The sequence below is a fragment of the Mauremys mutica genome, chromosome 7 (genome assembly GCF_020497125.1).
Source record: "Mauremys mutica isolate MM-2020 ecotype Southern chromosome 7, ASM2049712v1, whole genome shotgun sequence".
Classification (NCBI taxonomy): domain Eukaryota; kingdom Metazoa; phylum Chordata; order Testudines; family Geoemydidae; genus Mauremys; species Mauremys mutica.
The window spans coordinates 53,920,361-53,939,665 of NC_059078.1; the positions used below are offsets into that span (position 1 = coordinate 53,920,361).

Sequence of the window (19,305 nt, forward strand, 5' to 3'; positions counted from 1 at the left end):
ACGCTTCACGCCCCCTCCTCCCATCCCTTTTCTGCTCAGAGTTCTGTGCAAGTTCAAAGACGACAAGGCCAGTCTTATACTGATCACCCTGGAATGGCCCTGTCAGCGCAGGTTTTCATAGCTCTTGGACCTCTGAATCAGTCTCCCACTATTCCTTACACTTCATGCAGGCCTAGTTTCACTCAGTCATGGCATCTCCTCCACCGCAACTTTCAGGCCCTTCACCTCACAACCTGGGGTCTTCATGGCTAACAGCAGAGCAGTCCAGCTCCAGAGAGGTGCAGGAAGTACTGCTGAAGAGTAGAAAAACATCAGTAAGGACAACTTATCTTGCTAAGGGGAAGAGCTTTTCCACCTGGTTGAGGCTGAAAGAGGTCTCGCCTATTCTTGCTTCTATTCAGCATATGCTGAATAGATCTTTTGTATCTGAAACATCAGTGATTGGCAGTTTGCCAGGTGTACCCTATTCAAGCTGTTATATTGGCTTTTCAACCCTGAGGGCCATACGATTTTTAAAGGATTTAGACAGATTGTTTCCATGTGTACAGAGTCCTATTTCACCATGGCACTTGAATTCATTCTTAACAAAGCTCATGGGTCCCCCCTTCAAACCGCTAATGATTTGCTCTCTGTTGCACTTTTCATTTTTAATAGCCATACATTGGCCAGGAGAGTAGGAGAGCTGAGGGCATTAATATCAGATCCTTCCTATACTTTTTTTAGGTGGCTAATGTCTCCCTTTGTCCCCATCCAAATTTTCTTACGAAAGTGGTCTCCACTTTTCATATTAACCAAACAATTTTCTTGCTGACTTTCCCAAAGCCTCACATTAATAAGGGAAAGGAGAGACTACACACTCTAGACATTAGAAGAGCCTTAGCATTTTATCTGGAATGGGCTAAATCTTTCAGGTCTTCATTTCAATTGTTTGTTGCATTTGTGCACAGAATGAAAGGCAGTGAGGTTTCCACACAAAGGGTTTCATCATGGATACCAATTGTATTCACCTGGGTTATCAGTTGGGTAACATGAATCCACCAGAGAGAGTACTGGGTCATTCAACTAGATCCCAAGCATCTTCTGTGGCATTTTTGGCTCACATGCCCATATTAGACATTTGTAAAGCAGCAACCTGGTTGTCATGTCACTTGTTTGCCTCTCACTATTCAGTCTCTCAACACTCTAGAGATGCTAAATTTGGACAAGTGGTCCTCCAATCCCTGTTCAAATAGACTCCACACCCACCTCCACATGGGACTGCTTGTGAGTCACTGGCAGTGGAATGGACATGTGCAATCACTTGAAAAAGAAAAAAAACAGTTACTAAACTTACCATAGTTCTGGTACTTTTCGCCACAGCATTGCACTGGCATTCGTGTTTGAATAGTTATCTGTGATGATCCTTTAATTGCTTCTGAGCCTGTTTTTCCTGTCAGCTTGGGTCTCCAGAACCCTGCCTTGTTAAGCCAGACATGCTAGCCTGCTGCAACACAAACTCAGGTCTGGTCCATGCCCCCAAAGCTGCAGACTTTAACCAAAAACTGCTCAGCAGGTCACCTATCTCCAGCACTCAGACACCCAGCACCCAATGGGATCCAAACTCCAAATAAATCCATTTTACTCTGTATAAAACTTATACAGGGTAAACTCATAAACTGTCCGCCCTCTATAACACTGATAGAGAGATATGCACAGCTGTTTGCTCCCCGAGGTATTAATCACTTACTCTGGGTTAATTAATAAACCAAAGTGATTTTATTAAGAATAAAAAGTAGAATTTAAGTGGTTTCAAGTAATAACAGACAATAAAGTAAGTCACCAAGCAAAAATAAAGCAAAACCACACAAGTCTGAGCCTAATACGTTAAGCAACTGATTACAGGTAAAATCTCAGCCTCAGAGATGTTCCAATAAGCTTCTTTCACAGAGTAGACTCCTTCCTAGTCTGGGCCAAATCCTTTCCCCTGGTACAGTCCTTGTTAGCTCCAGCAGACATCTTAAGTGGAAACTAGGGGTGTTCTCATGACTGGCAGCCCCCTTTGTTCTGTTACACCCCCTTTTATATCTTTGACACAAGGCAGGAATCTTTTGTGTCTCTGGGTCCCCACCCCTCCTCCTAAATGGAAAAGCACCAGGTTTAAGATGGATTCCAGTATCAGGTGACATGTTCACATGTCCTGTGAGATCCCAGCCTTCATTCTTCCAGGGCTGGCCCGCATACACCCAGGAAGGTTTGCAAGTAAACAGATCATTTACAACCAGTTGTCCTAGTCAATGGGAGCCATCAAGCTTCCAAATCACCATTAATGGCCCACACCTTGCATAATTACAATAGGACCTCAGAGTTATACTTCACATTTCTAGCTTCAGATATAAGAATGATACATACATGCAAATAGGAAGAATATATTCAGTAGATTATAAGCTTTGTAATGATATCTTACAAGAGACCTTTTGCATAAAGCATATTCCAGTTACATCATATTCACACTTATAAGCATATTTCCATAAAACATATGGAGTGCAATGTCACACTCTGTGTGAGGCCTGGGTAGCCTTATCTATAGTTATGGGTTATTTTAACCAGTTACCCACCCAAAGTGAGGTTTACACCTACTTTATTCTGTGAGAATTGAGCTCCCAAGGTCGACTACAGCAGCAATAGAAGTGGGACTTTATGGTGTACAGCAGTGTCGAGACAGTGCTCTGTCTCTCGTAATTACTTTTACTAATCAACCAAACAACAATATGTGCTGCAGTCTGGTGAAGGAGAGAGAGACCAACACAGAACTCTCAGTATTTGCATTACTCACACCATGGCTTGTGGGAAAACTCAAAGTGTTAGCCCTCATTCTCATCATCATCCTTACCACCAGTGGTTGTCATCCTGGTGTCTTCCCCCTGCAAGGCATGCAGGCAGGGATACAGCTTAGATAATGGGCTAACGCCGACACCCACTGAAATTCATATTTATTTATGAAGATTTTAACTCCTTTTCCTTATTTGAACTTCCACAGCCTTCTACTTTCCAGGTGCCCTGTTTTTCATAGGCTAACTTGTTAATGAGTGTAAGGGGAACTCGTATTTACCTCACCTTATCAACATGGTAACAGGCAGTTATCTTAAGGAATTCTCTAACATTTCGCCCTCCCTCCCAAACATAGACTAGGCTCAGCAGGTTTATTATTAATTTACTTATGCGAACTTATCTTTATATTATAGTTAACTTATCCTGAGGCCTAAAATAAGCTGTAGGACTAAATCCTAGGCCTTGGCCAAGCTACATGTCTTAAAGGCCTGAGGCCTGTAGGCCCTATGTTACAACATAAACATTCACCTCTATATCCTAAATACACCTGATACCTTTATCCTTGGCTATAACTGTCTTTGTTCTTAAACATTTGCCCTTGCATTTGGCTGTATTAAAGCATGTATTGTTGGATTCCACCTGACTCACCAGGAGTTCTGAACACTTTATATGTGACTTGTGCTCATGATTATTTACCACTCCACCAGTTCTTGTATCATGTGCATACTTTATCAGCAGTGATTTTACTTTCATTCTTGATAAAAATATTAAATAACACTGAGTCAAGAACTAATCTCTGCATAACCCCACTAGAAATTAATTCCCCAGTAGTTAATTCCTTATTAACAGCACACTTTGAGATCTGTCAGACAGATTGTAATCCATTTAACACAGGCCATATTGATTTTGTATAACATTAGTTCTTCTTCGAGTGATTGCTCCTATGCATTCCATGTAGGTGTGCGCGCCGCGTGTGCACGGCTCTTAGGAACATTTTTAGCCTAGCAACACCAGCGGGCCGGCTGGGCGCCCCCTGGAGTGGCGCCGCTATAGCGCTAGTTATATACCCCAGCCGGCCCATCCGCTCCTCAGTTCCTTCTTCCCGCCCGTGACGGCCAGTTGGAACTGTGGAGTGCTTGTCGTCCTCCACTTACCTAGCTCACCTTGGTTCTAGTTTGTATTTAGTGTATATAGTTAGTTGTTAAACTGAGTTAGTTGACTAGTTAGTAGCTAGATTAGGGGGAATTAGGGGGGCTTAGCCCCTCTTTTCCCGTCCGGTGCGGGCGCATGCCCAAGACACCGGGATTCAAGCCCTGTGCGGCTTGCCAGCGGCATATGCCAGTTGGGGACCCCCACGACGCCTGCCTTCGTTGTCTCGGCGAGGGACATCGACCAGACAAGTGCCTCATTTGCAGGTCGTTCAAGCCGCGAACGAAAAAGGAGCGGGACATTAGGTTGCGGCAGCTCCTTATGGAGTCGGCGCTTACCCCTGTGGTGCCGACTCCTCCGGCTCCGTCGTCGTCCTCGGTGCGGAGTGCTCCAGCGGTCCCCGGCCGGTCCGGTACCGACACTGTTAAGAAGCAGCCGGCACCGAAGCCCCGGCACCGTTCCCATTCACCATCTGGGAAACGGAAGCCTAAGCCCAAGGCTGTAGAGACTGCTACGCCAAGACCATCGGTCCAGCAGCCAGTAGCCCCGCCTTCGGCACCGTCCTCGACAGCGCACGGACCGTGCGCGGTACCATCGACTCCGGCACCGGCTGGGCCGTCAAGTCCGGTACCCCCGCGCTCCCCGGTGCAAACCGTGGTCGAGCTGCCTCTCCCGTCCACGCCCGAGACGTTCTCGACGGCGAGGGAGCTCATAGAGATAACAGAGGCACCGAGCCTCCGGCCCCCGGCACCGCCGGTGCGGGCTGTTCCGTCAGTGGGCAAACCGGCCATGGTACGACCGGCCACCCCTGACAAACGGGATAGAAGGCGATCCAGGTCCCGATCCTGGTCCCGATCCCGGAGACGGTCACCTTCCCGCCGTTCAAGGTCACGGCACCGGTCTCCATCCCGGTACCGTTCTCCTTCCCGGCGCCGGTCGCAGTCCCGGTACCGCTCATCATCGCGGTACCAGTCTTACTCCCGGAGGCGTTCCAGGTCCCGGTCCTGCTCTCCGGACCGTCGGCACCGAGGAAGGTCCGGATCCCGGCACCGCTCCCGACGCCGTTCGCGAAGCCGCTCCCGTCGACGACGATCGAGATCGCGGTCGACCTCCCGCTACTCTCGCGGTCGAAGGTCCCGCTTGCGCTCCCGGCACCGAGACGATCGGCTCCGGTACCCGGCACCGTCCACGGATAGACTGGTGGCATCGACGGCGCAGTCTCTGAGCGCCTCTGCCCCCCCCGTGGCCTTCCCGCCAACCGCCGGTCGCTTCACACGACGGCAGCGGTGCAGACTACCGCGCGGACCCACAAGGACAAGACCTGGGTCCCCAGCAATGGGGTTTCTGGACCCCCTGGGCTGGTCACGAGGCTCAGGGCGCCCCCTTCCTCCCGCGACAGGGGCCTTCTGACCATGGGGTGCTGGAAGCCACCGTCAGCAGGCCCCCTCCATCGCCTCCGGTTGAGGTTCCACCGCCGCCGGTGCAGACGGAACATCCCGTGGAGACGGCGACCTCACACCCCATGGACGAGCCTCAGCCTCTGCCTATTGGTCAGGCCCAGTCCTCGTCTTCCTCGCCCGACGAGGCGGTGGCGGGATCCTCGTCATCCGATCCCCCACCGATTGACTTACGTGCCCTTCAGGACCTCCTTCGTCGGGTGGCACAAGCTGTTAACCTCCCGGTAGCGGAGGTCATCGAGGACGAGGACCCGATCACTAATGTGGTCGGAACGGAGGCCCCCATGCGAGTGGCCCTACCGTTTGTTCGGACGATCCAGAAAAATGCCACCACACTCTGGCAGTCCCCGGCGTCCATCCCTCCCACTGCCCGTGGAGTGGAGCAGAAGTACTCGGTACCCCCGACTGGGTACGAGTACCTGTATACCCATCCGGCCCCGGACTCCCTAGTGGTACAGTCGGTGAATGACCGGGAGCGAAATGGGCAGCCTGCGCCTGCACCTAAGTCCAAAGACGCGCGCAGGATGGACCTGTTGGGCCGGAAGGTATATTCGGCTGGCGGCCTTCAATTACGCATAGCCAATCAGTTGGTTCTCCTGGCCCGCTATGCCTACGATAATTTCGTAGCCCTCTCAAAATTTACGGAATTGGTTCCAACATCCTCCAGGCAGGAGTTCTCAGCTTTGCTGGAAGAGGGCAAGAAAGCTACCAGGTCCTCTATTCAGGGCTCACTGGACTCTGCAGACTCCGGAGCCAGGACCTTGGCATCGGGAGTGACAATGAGAAGGATCTCCTGGCTGCAATCGTCCACCTTGCCGCCAGAGGTTCAGTATACTCTGCAAGACTTGCCCTTCGATACCAAGGGCTTATTCTCGGAGAAAACGGACTCCAGAATACAGACCCTTAAGGCTGGGCGCATTGCCATCCGTACGCTAGGCATGCATACGCCTGCGACACAACGGAGGCCTTTCAGGCAGCAGCCCTTTCGGCCGTTCAATCAGTCCAGGTCTCGGCCGGATAATACACGCAGGGGCAGACTGAACCGCCGTAGACCTTCGGGCAATCGGCGTAACCAGTCCCAGGCGCCTTCCAAGGCCCCCCAAGGGCCAAAGCAGGCGTTTTGATGGGACGCCCGAGGACGGCCCATCAGTCTCTCCTCTGGATCCTTCCCCGTTATTTTTCAGTCGTCTTTCCCACTTCCTCCCGGCGTGGTCCCAGATTACATCGGACAACTGGGTGCTACGCACGGTAGAGTCTGGTTACCATCTTCAGTTTATTTCGCCCCCTCCCTCCCACCCACCCACCCCGTCCCTCTTCAGGGACCCCTCTCACGAGCAAGTCCTCCTACAAGAGGTCGAGTCTCTGCTGAGATTGGGTGCTATAGAGGAGGTGCCGAGCGATATGCGAGGCAGGGGATTTTACTCCCGATATTTCTTAATCCCCAAGGTGAAGGGAGGCCTACGACCCATACTCAACCTCCGAGAGCTCAACAAATACCTTGTCAAGCTCAAGTTTCGCATGGTAACCCTGGGGACTATCATTCCCTCCCTGGATCCGGGAGACTGGTTTGCCGCCCTCGACATGAAGGACGCGTATTTTCATGTCGCCATTTACCCTCCTCATCGGTGCTACCTTCGCTTCGTTGTCAACAATACACACTACCAATTCACAGTGCTGCCTTTCGGCCTCTCTACAGCGCCGAGGGTATTCACCAAGTGCATGGCAGTGGTGGCCGCGGCCATCCGCCGTCGTCGGATACATGTCTACCCCTATCTCGACGACTGGCTAGTCCGAGGACCATCCCGCCAACTGGTGGCGTCCCACATGGCCACGGTCCTAGCCCTGTTTCAGCGTCTAGGGCTCATGATAAATGCCGAGAAGTCGATGTTGACCCCTTCGCAAAGAGTGGAGTTCATCGGTGCGGTCCTGGATTCCAACTTGGCCAGGGCCTGCCTGCCCCAACCTCGGCATCAGTCTCTGGTCTCTCTCGTTCAAGACCTACAAGCTTTCCCGCGAACAACAGTGCGTTCCTGCCTCCGCCTTCTAGGCCACATGGCGTCGTGTACGTTCGTCACTCAGTACGCGAGGTTGCACCTTCGCCCATTTCAAATTTGGCTCGCGTCAGTGTACCGGCCCCACCGCGACTCCATCGATATGGTGGTCACGCCCACGAAGCCAGTCCTCGCTTCGCTCACTTGGTGGCTGGACCCAGCAGTCGTGTGTGCCGGAGTCTCTTTCCGCCCTCTTCAACCATCCGCCACTCTGACCACGGATGCGTCAGAGCTGGGGTGGGGAGCGCACCTAGCCGACCTGCACACCCAAGGCCTCTGGTCGCCCCGAGAGCTCTCCCTCCATATCAATGTCAGAGAGGTCCGGGCGATTCGCCTCGCCTGTCAAGCCTTTTGCCCCAGTCTCCAGGGGCGTTGTATCGCGGTGTTGACGGACAACACAACGGCGATGTTTTATGTCAACAAGCAGGGTGGAGCCCGATCTTCTCCGCTGTGCACGGAGGCGATGCTACTGTGGGACTTCTGCATAGCCCACTCCATTCACCTAGTGGCGTCCTATCTTCCAGGGGTGCAGAACACGCTGGCCGACCGTCTGAGCAGGTCGTTCCTGTCCCACGAGTGGTCCCTCCGCCCAGATGTGGTTCACACGATTTTCCGGAGGTGGGGGTTTCCCCGGATAGACCTGTTCGCCTCCAGAGAGAACAGGAAGTGCCACCAGTTCTGCTCGTTCCAGGGTCGCGCCCCGGGCTCCCTGTCGGACGCATTCCTCTACCCCTGGACGGGTCACCTACTGTATGCCTTTCCTCCGTTCCCGCTCGTACATCGGGTGTTTCTCAAGCTTCGGAGGGACAGAGCCCGCCTCATACTCGTCGCTCCGGCCTGGCCGAGACAGCACTGGTACACTCTGCTGCTCGAGCTATCGGTACGAGATCCCATCCCTCTGCCCTTATGGCCGGACCTGATAACGCAGGACTTCGGCAGGCTCCGCCACCCGGACCTGCAGTCCCTCCATCTGACAGCCTGGTACCTGAGTGGTTAACCCACGCGGAGCGGACCTGTTCGGCGGCGGTCCAGCGGGTCCTGCTGGAGAGCAGAAAGCCCTCCACTCGCTCGACCTACCTCTCCAAATGGAAGCGATTCGCCATATGGTGCGACCAGAGAAATCTGAATCCATTCGTCGTCCCTATCCCAACGATACTGGACTACCTCTGGTCACTTAAAGAGCAGGGTCTTGTGGTCTCATCGTTAAAGGTGCACCTGGCAGCGATGTTGGCCTTCAGGCCACCCGTCGGTCACCGATCCATCTTCTCCGATCCTACGGTTTCCCGCTTCCTCAAGGGTCTTGAGCGTTTGTTCCCGCCAGTGCGGCCCCCGACTCCGCCCTGGGACCTGAATCTGGTCTTGGGCAGGCTCATGGGACCCCCCTTTGAGCCCATGGCTGCGTGTTCACTGCTCCACCTGTCATGGAAAACAGCCTTTCTCGTCGCCATAACCTCAGCAAGGCGAGTTTCCGAGCTCCAGGCCCTGACGGCCGGTCCTCCTTACACCATCTTTCATGCGGACAAGGTCCAGCTTCGGCCTCACCCGGCCTTCCTCCCTAAGGTGGTGTCAGCCTTCCATGTAAATCAGGACATTTTCCTTCCCATTTTTTTCCCAAAGCCTCATGCCTCGAGTCGGGACCAACAGCTGCACACCCTGGATGTCCGCAGGGCCCTTGCGTTCTACATACACCGGACAAAATCCTTCCGGCGTTCGCCACAACTGTTCATAGCGGTTGCAGAACGTATGAAGGGCAAGCCGGTCTCCTCTCAGAGGATTTCCTCATGGGTCACCGCATGCATCAGAACTTGCTATGAGCTGGCTGGGGTGCCAGCTGACCTTCTTACCGCTCACTCCACGAGAGCGCACGCCTCGTCTGCCGCCTTCTTGGCCCATATCCCCATTCAGGACATCTGTAGAGCGGCCACCTGGTCCTCTGTCCACACCTTCGCCTCCCACTACGCGTTGGTGCAGCAATCCAGAGAGGATGCAGCCTTCGGCTCCGCAGTCTTGCACTCTGCCACGTCTCACTCCGACCCCACCGCCTAGGTAAGGCTTGGGAGTCACCTACATGGAATGCATAGGAGCAATCACTCGAAGAAGAAAAGACGGTTACTCACCGTTGTAACTGTTGTTCTTCGAGATGTGTTGCTCCTATCCATTCCAGACCCGCCCTCCTTCCCCACTGTTGGAGTAGCCGGCAAGAAGGAACTGAGGAGCGGACGGGCCGGCTGGGGTATATAACTAGCGCTATAGCGGCGCCACTCCAGGGGGCGCCCAGCTGGCCCGCCGGTGTTGCTAGGCTAAAAATGTTCCGAAGAGCCGTGCACTCGCGGCGCGCACACCTACATGGAATGGATAGGAGCAACACATCTCGAAGAACAACAGTTACAACGGTGAGTAACCGTCTTTTTTTTATTCTGAATGTCATACAGTGTAAGTTGAACTCCTTACAAAGTCTGAGTATATTAGGTCAGCACAGTTACCTTTTTTCAACCAGACTTGGAATCTTGTCAAAGAGCAGTATCAAGTTTGCCAATACCTATTGTCCAGGAGACCATGTTGATTGGTATTAATTTATATTTCTGTTCTTTAACTCTATTGATAGGACTGTCAGCCATTTCACTGTTTTGCCTAGGATCAGTGTCAGGTTAACTGACCTAGAGTTACCAACATCATTTCAGCTACCCCTTTTTAAATACTGGCAAAACTCTGGGTTTGCTGTAACCCTCTGGAACTTCCTCAGCTTTCCAAAACTTGTTAAACATTAATAACCAAGCTCTTCTCCCAACCCCTTTAAAATTTTTCTGTACAAGTTATCTAGACAAAATGTTTAACTTTAATAGTAGATACTGTTTAGCATTTTCCTTAGCAACTGTCATATGATATTGATATATTGTTCAGACTGGATCCAAATACAGAACAGAAATATTTATTAAACACATCTTTTTCTGCTTCATTATTGACAATATTTCCCTCTAGTAATGGACCTAGAGTGCTAAACCATTGCTAGGATTGCTTTTGTTCCTGATATATTTATAAATGCCTTAACCATACTGGCTATAGATATTTTGTTGATATACCTTTAGGTTCAGTTATTAATTGCTTGTGTTTCTTAACTTTTTATTTATATTATTGCTATTCAGCTCCTTTTCCCCATTTATGTAATGATTTTTGGTTTTAGTTTTATTGCTGCTTTCATGTTACTCTTAACCAAGATAAGGCAGGTGAGGCAGTATCTTTTATTGGACTAATGTTATCTCACCCTCCTTGTCTCTCTAGTATCCTGGGATCGACAAGCCTACAATAACAGTCGTAACCAAGATGACTTATTAATCAACAGCCTTTTTCTCTGATAAGGAATTGTAAATTTTTGGGGAAGCAAATGAAATGTTCTTAAACAATCTCCAGCTTTCATTCATAATTCTCTATTTACATTTTTCCTCCCAGTCAATTCAGCAAATTAATTTTGGCTTTGAGAAATTGGCCACTTGAAAGCTGCATATATGTATGTAACTAGTTGAGTGTATTCTGTTTGCTCAACACAAATGTAACCAGCTCTCAATCACTTATACCTGGACAGCCACTACTTTTTTGGTCAGTGATCATATTCTTTCTGTCAGAATGAGATTTCCTATAGAGTCACACTCTGGGAGCAACATTTCCTGTGTTACAAATGTTAGAAACTCCAAAGATGTTTCACGAGTGTATGGCCCCTGCTGTAATTCAGTGTTTTTTTTCCTCCAGATAATAAATGCACATCCTTTTCTCTGGTCTTATCTGATGATCTGTAATAGACTGCTGCCAGTAACCAATCTGGTTAATAGATTTTAAGATCAGAGTGGACAATTATGATTGTCTTATTGTACTTATTTGTTTCCCCCTTCCTTGCCCCTTTTTTTGTCTCTTGTTGTACAATAAGATTGTTAGCTCTTCAGAGCAGGGACTGTCTTTTCCTTCTCTGTTTATGAACAACTGACAAAATTCCTTTCTGCTTTAGGGCTAACTTCAGCTGTAAACATCCTCATGCAAGAAACTGTCTTTATTAATTACCTCTATAAAATGCTTTGCATAGCTGTGAGCAATAGAGATTGTGGGTATTGATGTTGGTGTTGTGGGCGGAAAGAAAGAGGCTGGCTGCCTACATCCAGGAAAGGATGGATCGTCAAACAGTCATCACTGGAGCAAGAGAGGAATGGGGAGGGTTCATTTTGAAGATAAAAAAGAAATGGCAGGGAACTGTGTTGGAATGGGACACAAATAACCTGTATGGGGGCATGGGAAGGTGGTTCCAGATGCCTAGGATGAGCATAATCATTTTCAGGATACAGATGGTTAACATGCATCCTTTTTGGTAGGCATTTGAAAAGGATGAAAGTATGTTACAGTCACAGAAGAAGAAAACTACTGTCGCTCTTAAAGACTGTATAGAACTCTTTACTACAATGGAAACGCTTGGTGAACATGACCCTTGGTAAGTTTACCACCCAGCTGTTTGGCAGACATATTACTTGGACTGTCTTTATATATACTATAAAATAACAATATTGTTTGGGTAAAGGTTTCCCCACACTATTCTTTCTGAGCATCTTACTATCCTACCCCTGTCCCCACAGCCACAGCTCTGCCACTGCACCTCAGTCCTCAGCAGCAAGAGAGGGAATGTTACCTTAACAAAACCAAAACCCAATTACTCTGTTGCCTTTAAAAAGCTGCTGTATTTATTATTCGTAGGCTCTGTGTAGTTCTGCCACCTCAGACTTGACCTTTAGCACTCATGCTGTTGTAGTCCTAACACCCCACCCTGTATGGTTCTCTCACTCTACCTCATTTATTACCAGGTGGAAGCAGGCCGACCTGGTGCTCTCTAACACAATACTACCTTTGTTCTAGTGCTCCAGTGAAACTGACAAAATGTCTTCCCTTCAGAAACTTGGAAATCTAGCCACTTTCACTCTGCCACTTGGGCAGGGAGTACAGCAGAGGGGAGGGAGGAGCAGAGGGGAGGATTGGAAAGGAAGCAAATAAGGACAGAAGACAAGACAGGAAGAGGACAGTGAGGAAAAACATCCTGAAAATACAGTGCTCCAGGAGTTTTTCTTACAGCTCATCCTGGCTCCTGCATTCCCTCAGAAGAGGAGAGAGATACTGAGCAATGGCATTTGGGTAGCAGTAGGTGGGGACATGGTGAGTGCATGAAGGTGGGAGGGAGGATGTACTGGGGGAAGAAGAGATTGGATATGTGAGGAAAAATCAGAGTGATGTTCTCAAAGCCTATTTAAAAAAAAAAAAAAAAAGACAAAGGTGACTACAGCCTGGGATAGTAATAGGCATTTTATATGTTAATCAAAAAAAGGTTGTTTGTAAAAGGGGTTTGAGACCCTTGGATAGAAGGCAGATATCAAAGGTGTTTCATGCCTATTTATACTCCTTTCTCAGGTACTGCCCTAACTGCAAGAAGCATCAGCAGGCCACAAAGAAGTTTGATCTATGGTCTTTGCCCAGGATTTTGGTGGTGCATTTAAAACGCTTCTCGTACAACAGATACTGGAGGGATAAACTTGACACTGTGGTTGAATTCCCCATCAGGTAAGGTTCTTTACCAGCAAGTCATAACTGGACAGAGCAAGAAACTCCACTTTTGATGTAGCAATTGTATGGGCTCCTCATTGGAGACATAGCTCAAGATAGGATTCTGTCTCCAGAGCCACAAGCCAGTAAACCTTAGTGAAGCTCTAGTAATTGTCTAGGGAAAGGGGGTGCTACCTGCATCTGTGATACTTGGAGCTATGACTCTGCAGAGCTCCTGAGCTTAGCAAGGATGGGCCTGGCCACTATTTGGCTAGGATGCTACTGAGAAAATCCGGTGTTGTAGAAAGTGGTATTGGTGATTCAACGTCTTTACAATTCCCTCAGAGTCAGTTTTGAACCATGTCCCAGCAGACCCTGAACGCTTTTGTCCTTTAAAGATCCTATGACAATTTTCATGAGTGTCAGGGTGGAGAGTGTTGGCAACAGCGTGTCCAGGCCAAGTTCTACACCAGAGATTTCTATGCTGCCTAACCTCCCCTGCAGCTTCACTGAATATTCTTTCCTTCCCTTCCAAAATACCAGCTGTGTAGATCCGCTAGGATTTCCAGTTCAGTGTTACCTCTACTTAAACAGTAGTGTGCAGCACTTGGGGAAAAAAGGTGCTGTGTGAGGTATGAAAGTTGTTCATCTGGCAAAGCATAGCAGGAGTCCTCTTTAGGTAATGGTATCTGTGTCCTGGAAGCAGGTACGGTACATACCTGGAGATCCTTTTTGGAAGTCAGGTATCAGTGTTATTTCTGATCTCTGTGTCCATAATGCTCCTGGAATAGGTCGCTGGCAGGCGTTGAACCTGACACCTCTGGATCTAAAAGCATGAGCCTCTTACTGTAGTAGACTCTCTACGTAGCTGTCAGTACTTTGACCCATCAATCTTTTCCCCAGTCGGGGATATTGCAGATTATGTATTCCTTATAAAACCCGATCTTAAACCAAACTTCACACCCTCGATAATCTGTATGTTATTCCCTGATAACCAGAAACTTCTATGCTTAAACTCTGTACCGTTCACTTTTTTAAACATCATCTTAATAAAATTTTTAAATCTGCCCTTTAGAGGAGGATGGAGCCACACTGTTAGTGGATTACATGTATGTTGTATGACCATCAGTGTCGTCCCTCTGCATCCTCTACCAAGAGAAGGCCTTGCACTCATCCATACATCTCAGACACTACCATCCCACTGCAGGACATAGGCCTACCCAGTGCTGCTCCAATCCCTCATATGGAAGAGCTTGACTTCTTCATGCTTGTTTTACATTGATTGCTGTTGGCATGGCACTTAGCCATCCTCTCTCACTAACCACACAGCAACACTTGTGTTTGCCAGTAACGGTCATTCCTGACAGCAAACAAACTGGCTGATGCCATCCATATTACAGTTGCCTAAGGGGGCGACATCAGTGGCTTGTGGGTCAAATAGGTCATTAATAATTAAAAAGGGAAAAACAGCATTGACTGGGCAGGTTAGCCCTTGGCTGTTTACAATGATTCATTATTACTAGGCCTTTCTCTTATTATGTACAATAATAATTGTGTACAATAACAATGTGTTCTTACTTTTTTCTTAGGGATTTGAGCATGTCTGAGTTTGTCTGTGACCCAACAGCTGATCCATATGTGTATGACCTCATTGCAGTGTCCAATCACTATGGAGCTATGGGAGTAGGCCACTGTGAGTAACTACCTGTCTGTTCTTTATCTGCAGGTGGACGGGAGGGCTGTGTGCGTATGGGAAAATCGCTGTCGGGAGAGCAGTGACTCTCTCTCTCTGGGGAGTGGGGACTCATGATGGATGGGCACTAGTGGTGGGGATGTTGGGGCTGCAAGTTGCTAAATCCATCCCTATGTTTCACAGCTGTGGTTCTGCCCTGAAAGCCAAGGGAGCAAATTCAATCAGAGTTTACAGCGCCCACCCCCTTAACCCCTTGGCGGTCCATGGATTGATTGCATCCCTGTAAGGAGGCAGGCAGTAAAAGATGTGTTCCACCCCATTTAAACCTCATCAGCAACAGGGAGCCCCTAGCCATTCTATGGGTGGGCTGCTGCATCCATACTGGGATCTGGCCATTGTGGAGGGCGGGGCCTTGGCTAATGAAGAAGAAATTAGGACGGTTGGTAGGACTGGTCAGAAAGCTGTTTGGGCAGCATTAAACTTCAGTGCTGAGATCACAACAAATGTAATGTTCAGCTGTAGTTTACTGTGCGCCTTCTGTGTTTTATTGGACATGTTCTGGTAAACAGTAGAGCTGTTAACCATTAAAATAGGAATAAGAATATACTGTGCAATGAAACTAGTTGATAACACTGCTTCTGGAACCTGAATTTCTGCTGTTCCTCAGTCTGGTGCTTAGTGTGCAATGTGATGCATTGTTTAGTTTTTTGCCTTTATATTGTCCTTGTTTAAAAAAAAAAAAAAGCGAGAGATAAATTATATGGAAGGACTTGTCTTGTGGTGCTTGGGAATGCCTTACTGTGTAGAGATGTGGCTGGCATTTCCAGTGGAAGCTGTACATTCCTTCCACTAGCAAATGCTCACATCTGTGTGCAGTTCCTGTAAACTCAAGAAAGCTCTCTATTGCACATGGTCAGTGTCCTGTGAGGCTGAGAGCAGGATGAAATTTAGCAGGATTCAAAACAAGATTGACCTTCTGTTTGTACAACCAGGAAAACCACAGTTAGCATTAGATTAGGATTATTTTAAAATATAAATTTGGAGTGGGTATAAACCCTCTGCTCCAGAGCAAAAGCCAACCACTGACTGAAAGATCAAAGAGAAATTTAAGTTTCTTACACCCTCCTCTGAAGTATTTAGGATGGGCCACTGTTTAGAATAGGATTGTGGACTAGATGGACCTAGCCTCTGATCCACTGTGTTCCAGTGTTACTGATATCGCTTCTGAGCAATGAAACCCAAGCTCCAACCTCTTTCTCTTCCCCCGCACACTTACTTTGTACCTTTTATAGATGGAGTTATCAGAATTGAGTGTGATCGGGGTATTAGTTACACTAGTGAGCCCCTGCCTTACTGCTGAATGTAAATAGCCACTCTGTTTGTGTGACAGATACTGCATATGCAAAGAACAAAGTGAATGGCAAATGGTACTACTTTGATGACAGCAGTGTATCAATGGCTTCTGAAGATCAAATAGTGGTGAGTACTTGGACTTAGACTAATTCAAGATGGGGGAAATCCCCAGATATAAAACCCAGGAGCATGCTGGGATGGACCTAGATGTTTTCTGCCTCTTAATCAAATCATCGTAAATACAGGCTAGAATCTGCTGTGGATTGAGGTCAGATTCAAGCTGACGATGCTGTGAAGGAGCAGCAGACTTTCGTGGAATCATAGAATATCAGGGTTGTAAGGGACCTCGGGAGGTCATCTAGTCCAATCCCCTGCTCAAAGCAGGACCAGTCCCCAGACAGATTTTTGCCCCAGATCCCTAAATGGCCCCCTCAAGGATTGAATTCACAACCCTGGGTTTAGCAGGCCAATGCTCAGACCAGTGAGCTATCCCTCCCGGCCCCCACGTTGTGCTGCTGAGGTTGCTCTATGCATTTTGGAATGGGTCAAACGTCCCTTCTTGCATGAAAAGCCATTGGCGGGGATTTTCTTTTGTTACAAGGACATCTCTGCAAAGATTCCGTAGTTGAGGTTCCTGCTAATACACCTTTGTGTGGAGGGCCTGGCTTCTCAGAGCAAAGCCTGAATGGCTTGCCCCTGAGCCTGATAGGCTACATACAGCCTTCCCAGGATCCCCAGGCTGTTCAGCTCTCTGCACAGACAGTGGGGAAGAGAGGGCACTAAGGTGATACGAAAGCATTTCCTGGATTGTTTCTCTTGTTTTAGATATTGAAGCTCCATAAATCTCTACATACAGCCTATATTACAGGCCATACTTCCCTCTAGGCCTCCAGCCTCCACGTGAGGCAGAGAAGTACTGAGCTGCCCTATTGGGAGTCTGCGATAGGTTATCTCCTGCATCATCAGCTTTCCAGAACTGTGCTTCGTGGATGGTTTCTTTTCCTCAGATTGGTTTTCTTTCCTTGTTTGGCAGACAAAAGCCGCATATGTGCTATTCTATCAGCGGCGGGATAGCAAGCAGCACGTAGCCCCGTCTCTGCCTGCAGAAAGTGAGCTGGCATCGGAAGAGTGTGACCGCATGGATACCAACTGAGCCCAGCCTGCTGCGCTTAGACTGCTCGGTAGAGTTCTTTGTTTGACGCCATGTCTGAAGCATCTGAGAATTGCTGTTCTGCCTTCAGTAGGATTCTCAAGCAGGAAATCTAGTGTTGGGGGTTTAGTCCCCAGTGTCGTAAGATAGCACTGGGGAGCCAAGAATAAACTGACACGGGGTATCTAGAGGCCAAAAATTACATATATCAAAGCTTCAATAAATTTTTTGTAAATCTGGCTAGATATGTGGCTGGAGCTGGGAAAGGAGAGGCTTGGGCTGGGCTGAGTTGTGGGGCTGGAGCTGGGGCCTGGGGTGGAGAGGGTGACTGCAGGCTGTTGCAGAGCTGACAGAGAGGTGTCATTTGGGCATGAACGCTACTCCTGTGGTGTGTCTGTTGACAGCTCTGTGCGTAGCTGTCAGGCCCAGTCCAGATTTTCTCTGTCTAATCCCATCAGCTTTAGTGTCCGGAATTCCTGCTATGGCTCCAGCAGTGCCTCTTCCACACTCCCCAGTCCACATGGCCACAGCTCCTGGTGTCTCTTCTTCTTTCTGCCTTTGCACCTTTTTTCCTGTGCTGAGCAGCTGGGTGCATTTGCTCTGGTCCCTGTATGCTGGTGACATCTTTGACTATTCTGGGCAGCTGAGCCATGGGCCTTTCCTACATTCAGACATATCATTTTGGTCCCAAAAAAGTAGAAAGTTCATTGGAAATGAAATGCAGCACCCCTGGCCACTGCTGCGTGGAGAGAGCTATACTCTGATTGCAAAATATACGCACTTCTATGTGTACGATAGGATTTCAGCTCTGGCTCCTGCTGTTAGCACTATCACAGGGTGAGGTCTCAGCCTTTGAGACCCTAAATTCAGTCAGGTCTTGTCCTATTCATTCATATTTCACAGTCCTTTGTGCCAGTTCCCATGAAAACCTGCTGATGATCCCTAGAATGACAACCCCCCAATTGAGTTTGTCCCCTTCCCCCACAGCCCTGTGAAACCATGGGGGTTCTGTGCACCAGTGATCACAGCTTCTGTGTGATCTCCACAGCTGCTGTTTAACCCCTCCCCCCCCCGCCAAGTCAAAAGTTTTGCTGCGACAAGCACCAGTGTGAACTGATCTCCACAGCTGCTGTGTAGACAGCCTTACATACCACCCCCCCAGATGCTAATCCTTTCCAGGAGCTGGCCCAGTCAGAAAGTGGCCTCACTCCAGTCCAGCCCTCCCCAGTGCTAACTCTTCCCTTTCCCCACTGCTGTCCACACTGGTTCCATGCCACTGCCACCCCATACAGGCACTGCCAGCTGCCCAGGCCTCCCACTTGTTTATTTCCTAGAAGTTAAGGGGGTGGGGTGGGGGGAGGGAGGAAAGGCACCATGTGGGAACGCAGTACAGGATTAAAGCTGCATTCGCTAGGTTTGCTGTAAAGGAGAAGGGAGCTGCTGTGTCCCCAGCCCTCTGGTTAGCATTGCGCTGCTGCTCTGCAGAGCGGCTCTTTTAAAGCACTGAGGTTTGAGTTGTTTAGCTCAGAATTGCTGATGCTTCTGCTGTTTGGTTCTTGGTTTGTTTGGGTTTTTACACCTGGCTTAAGTGGATATTATGTTTCTTTTCTGTCTCCCTCACTAGGGGCTAAGTTTAAACTGTAGCACTGCACTGGGTTTTTTTGTTTAGCATCTTTGATTATGGGGTTTCCACCCATTTAAAGTAAAAATTTGGGGAGACAGTGGGGAAAAGGTAAGAAAAGATCCTGTTAAAAATGAAGAACAACATAATGTAACAAATGTGGTTCCCCTTCTATATTGACACAAGAAACCTTCCCATTTTCCTTTGTATGGTCAGACTGAAAAGGCATCCATCGGGCTGAAGGCTGATTCTTGGATGCTGAATTGAAATCTCTTCTAATATACTGCAGTTAAAAGGGTGACAGGAATCTGGCCTTCTCCTCTGCCTGTCAGCTGATTGGGTTCTGATTGGTGTGTACATTCTGTATAATGTCAAATCTGCTTTTAGACTGGCACTTTGTAAGTGACTGGCTTTATTGTACAAAGAGGAAATAAAGAAGAGTGGTTTGCACTGAA

General features: G+C 48.7%; 1 protein-coding gene across 2 annotated transcripts in view; it reads left to right on the forward strand.

The window, feature by feature from the left end:
* Nucleotides 1-19,305, forward strand: part of USP4 (ubiquitin specific peptidase 4) — a 124,632-nt gene extending 105,327 nt beyond the window's left edge. For both annotated transcript variants that reach the window (XM_045024121.1, XM_045024122.1), the window contains 5 exons: nucleotides 11,821-11,936; nucleotides 12,902-13,051; nucleotides 14,623-14,726; nucleotides 16,117-16,205; nucleotides 17,113-19,305. In XM_045024121.1, coding sequence (XP_044880056.1) covers nucleotides 11,821-11,936; nucleotides 12,902-13,051; nucleotides 14,623-14,726; nucleotides 16,117-16,205; nucleotides 17,113-17,232 — 579 coding nt within the window. In that variant the 3' untranslated portion in view covers nucleotides 17,233-19,305. The remainder of the gene's footprint in view (nucleotides 1-11,820; nucleotides 11,937-12,901; nucleotides 13,052-14,622; nucleotides 14,727-16,116; nucleotides 16,206-17,112) is intronic.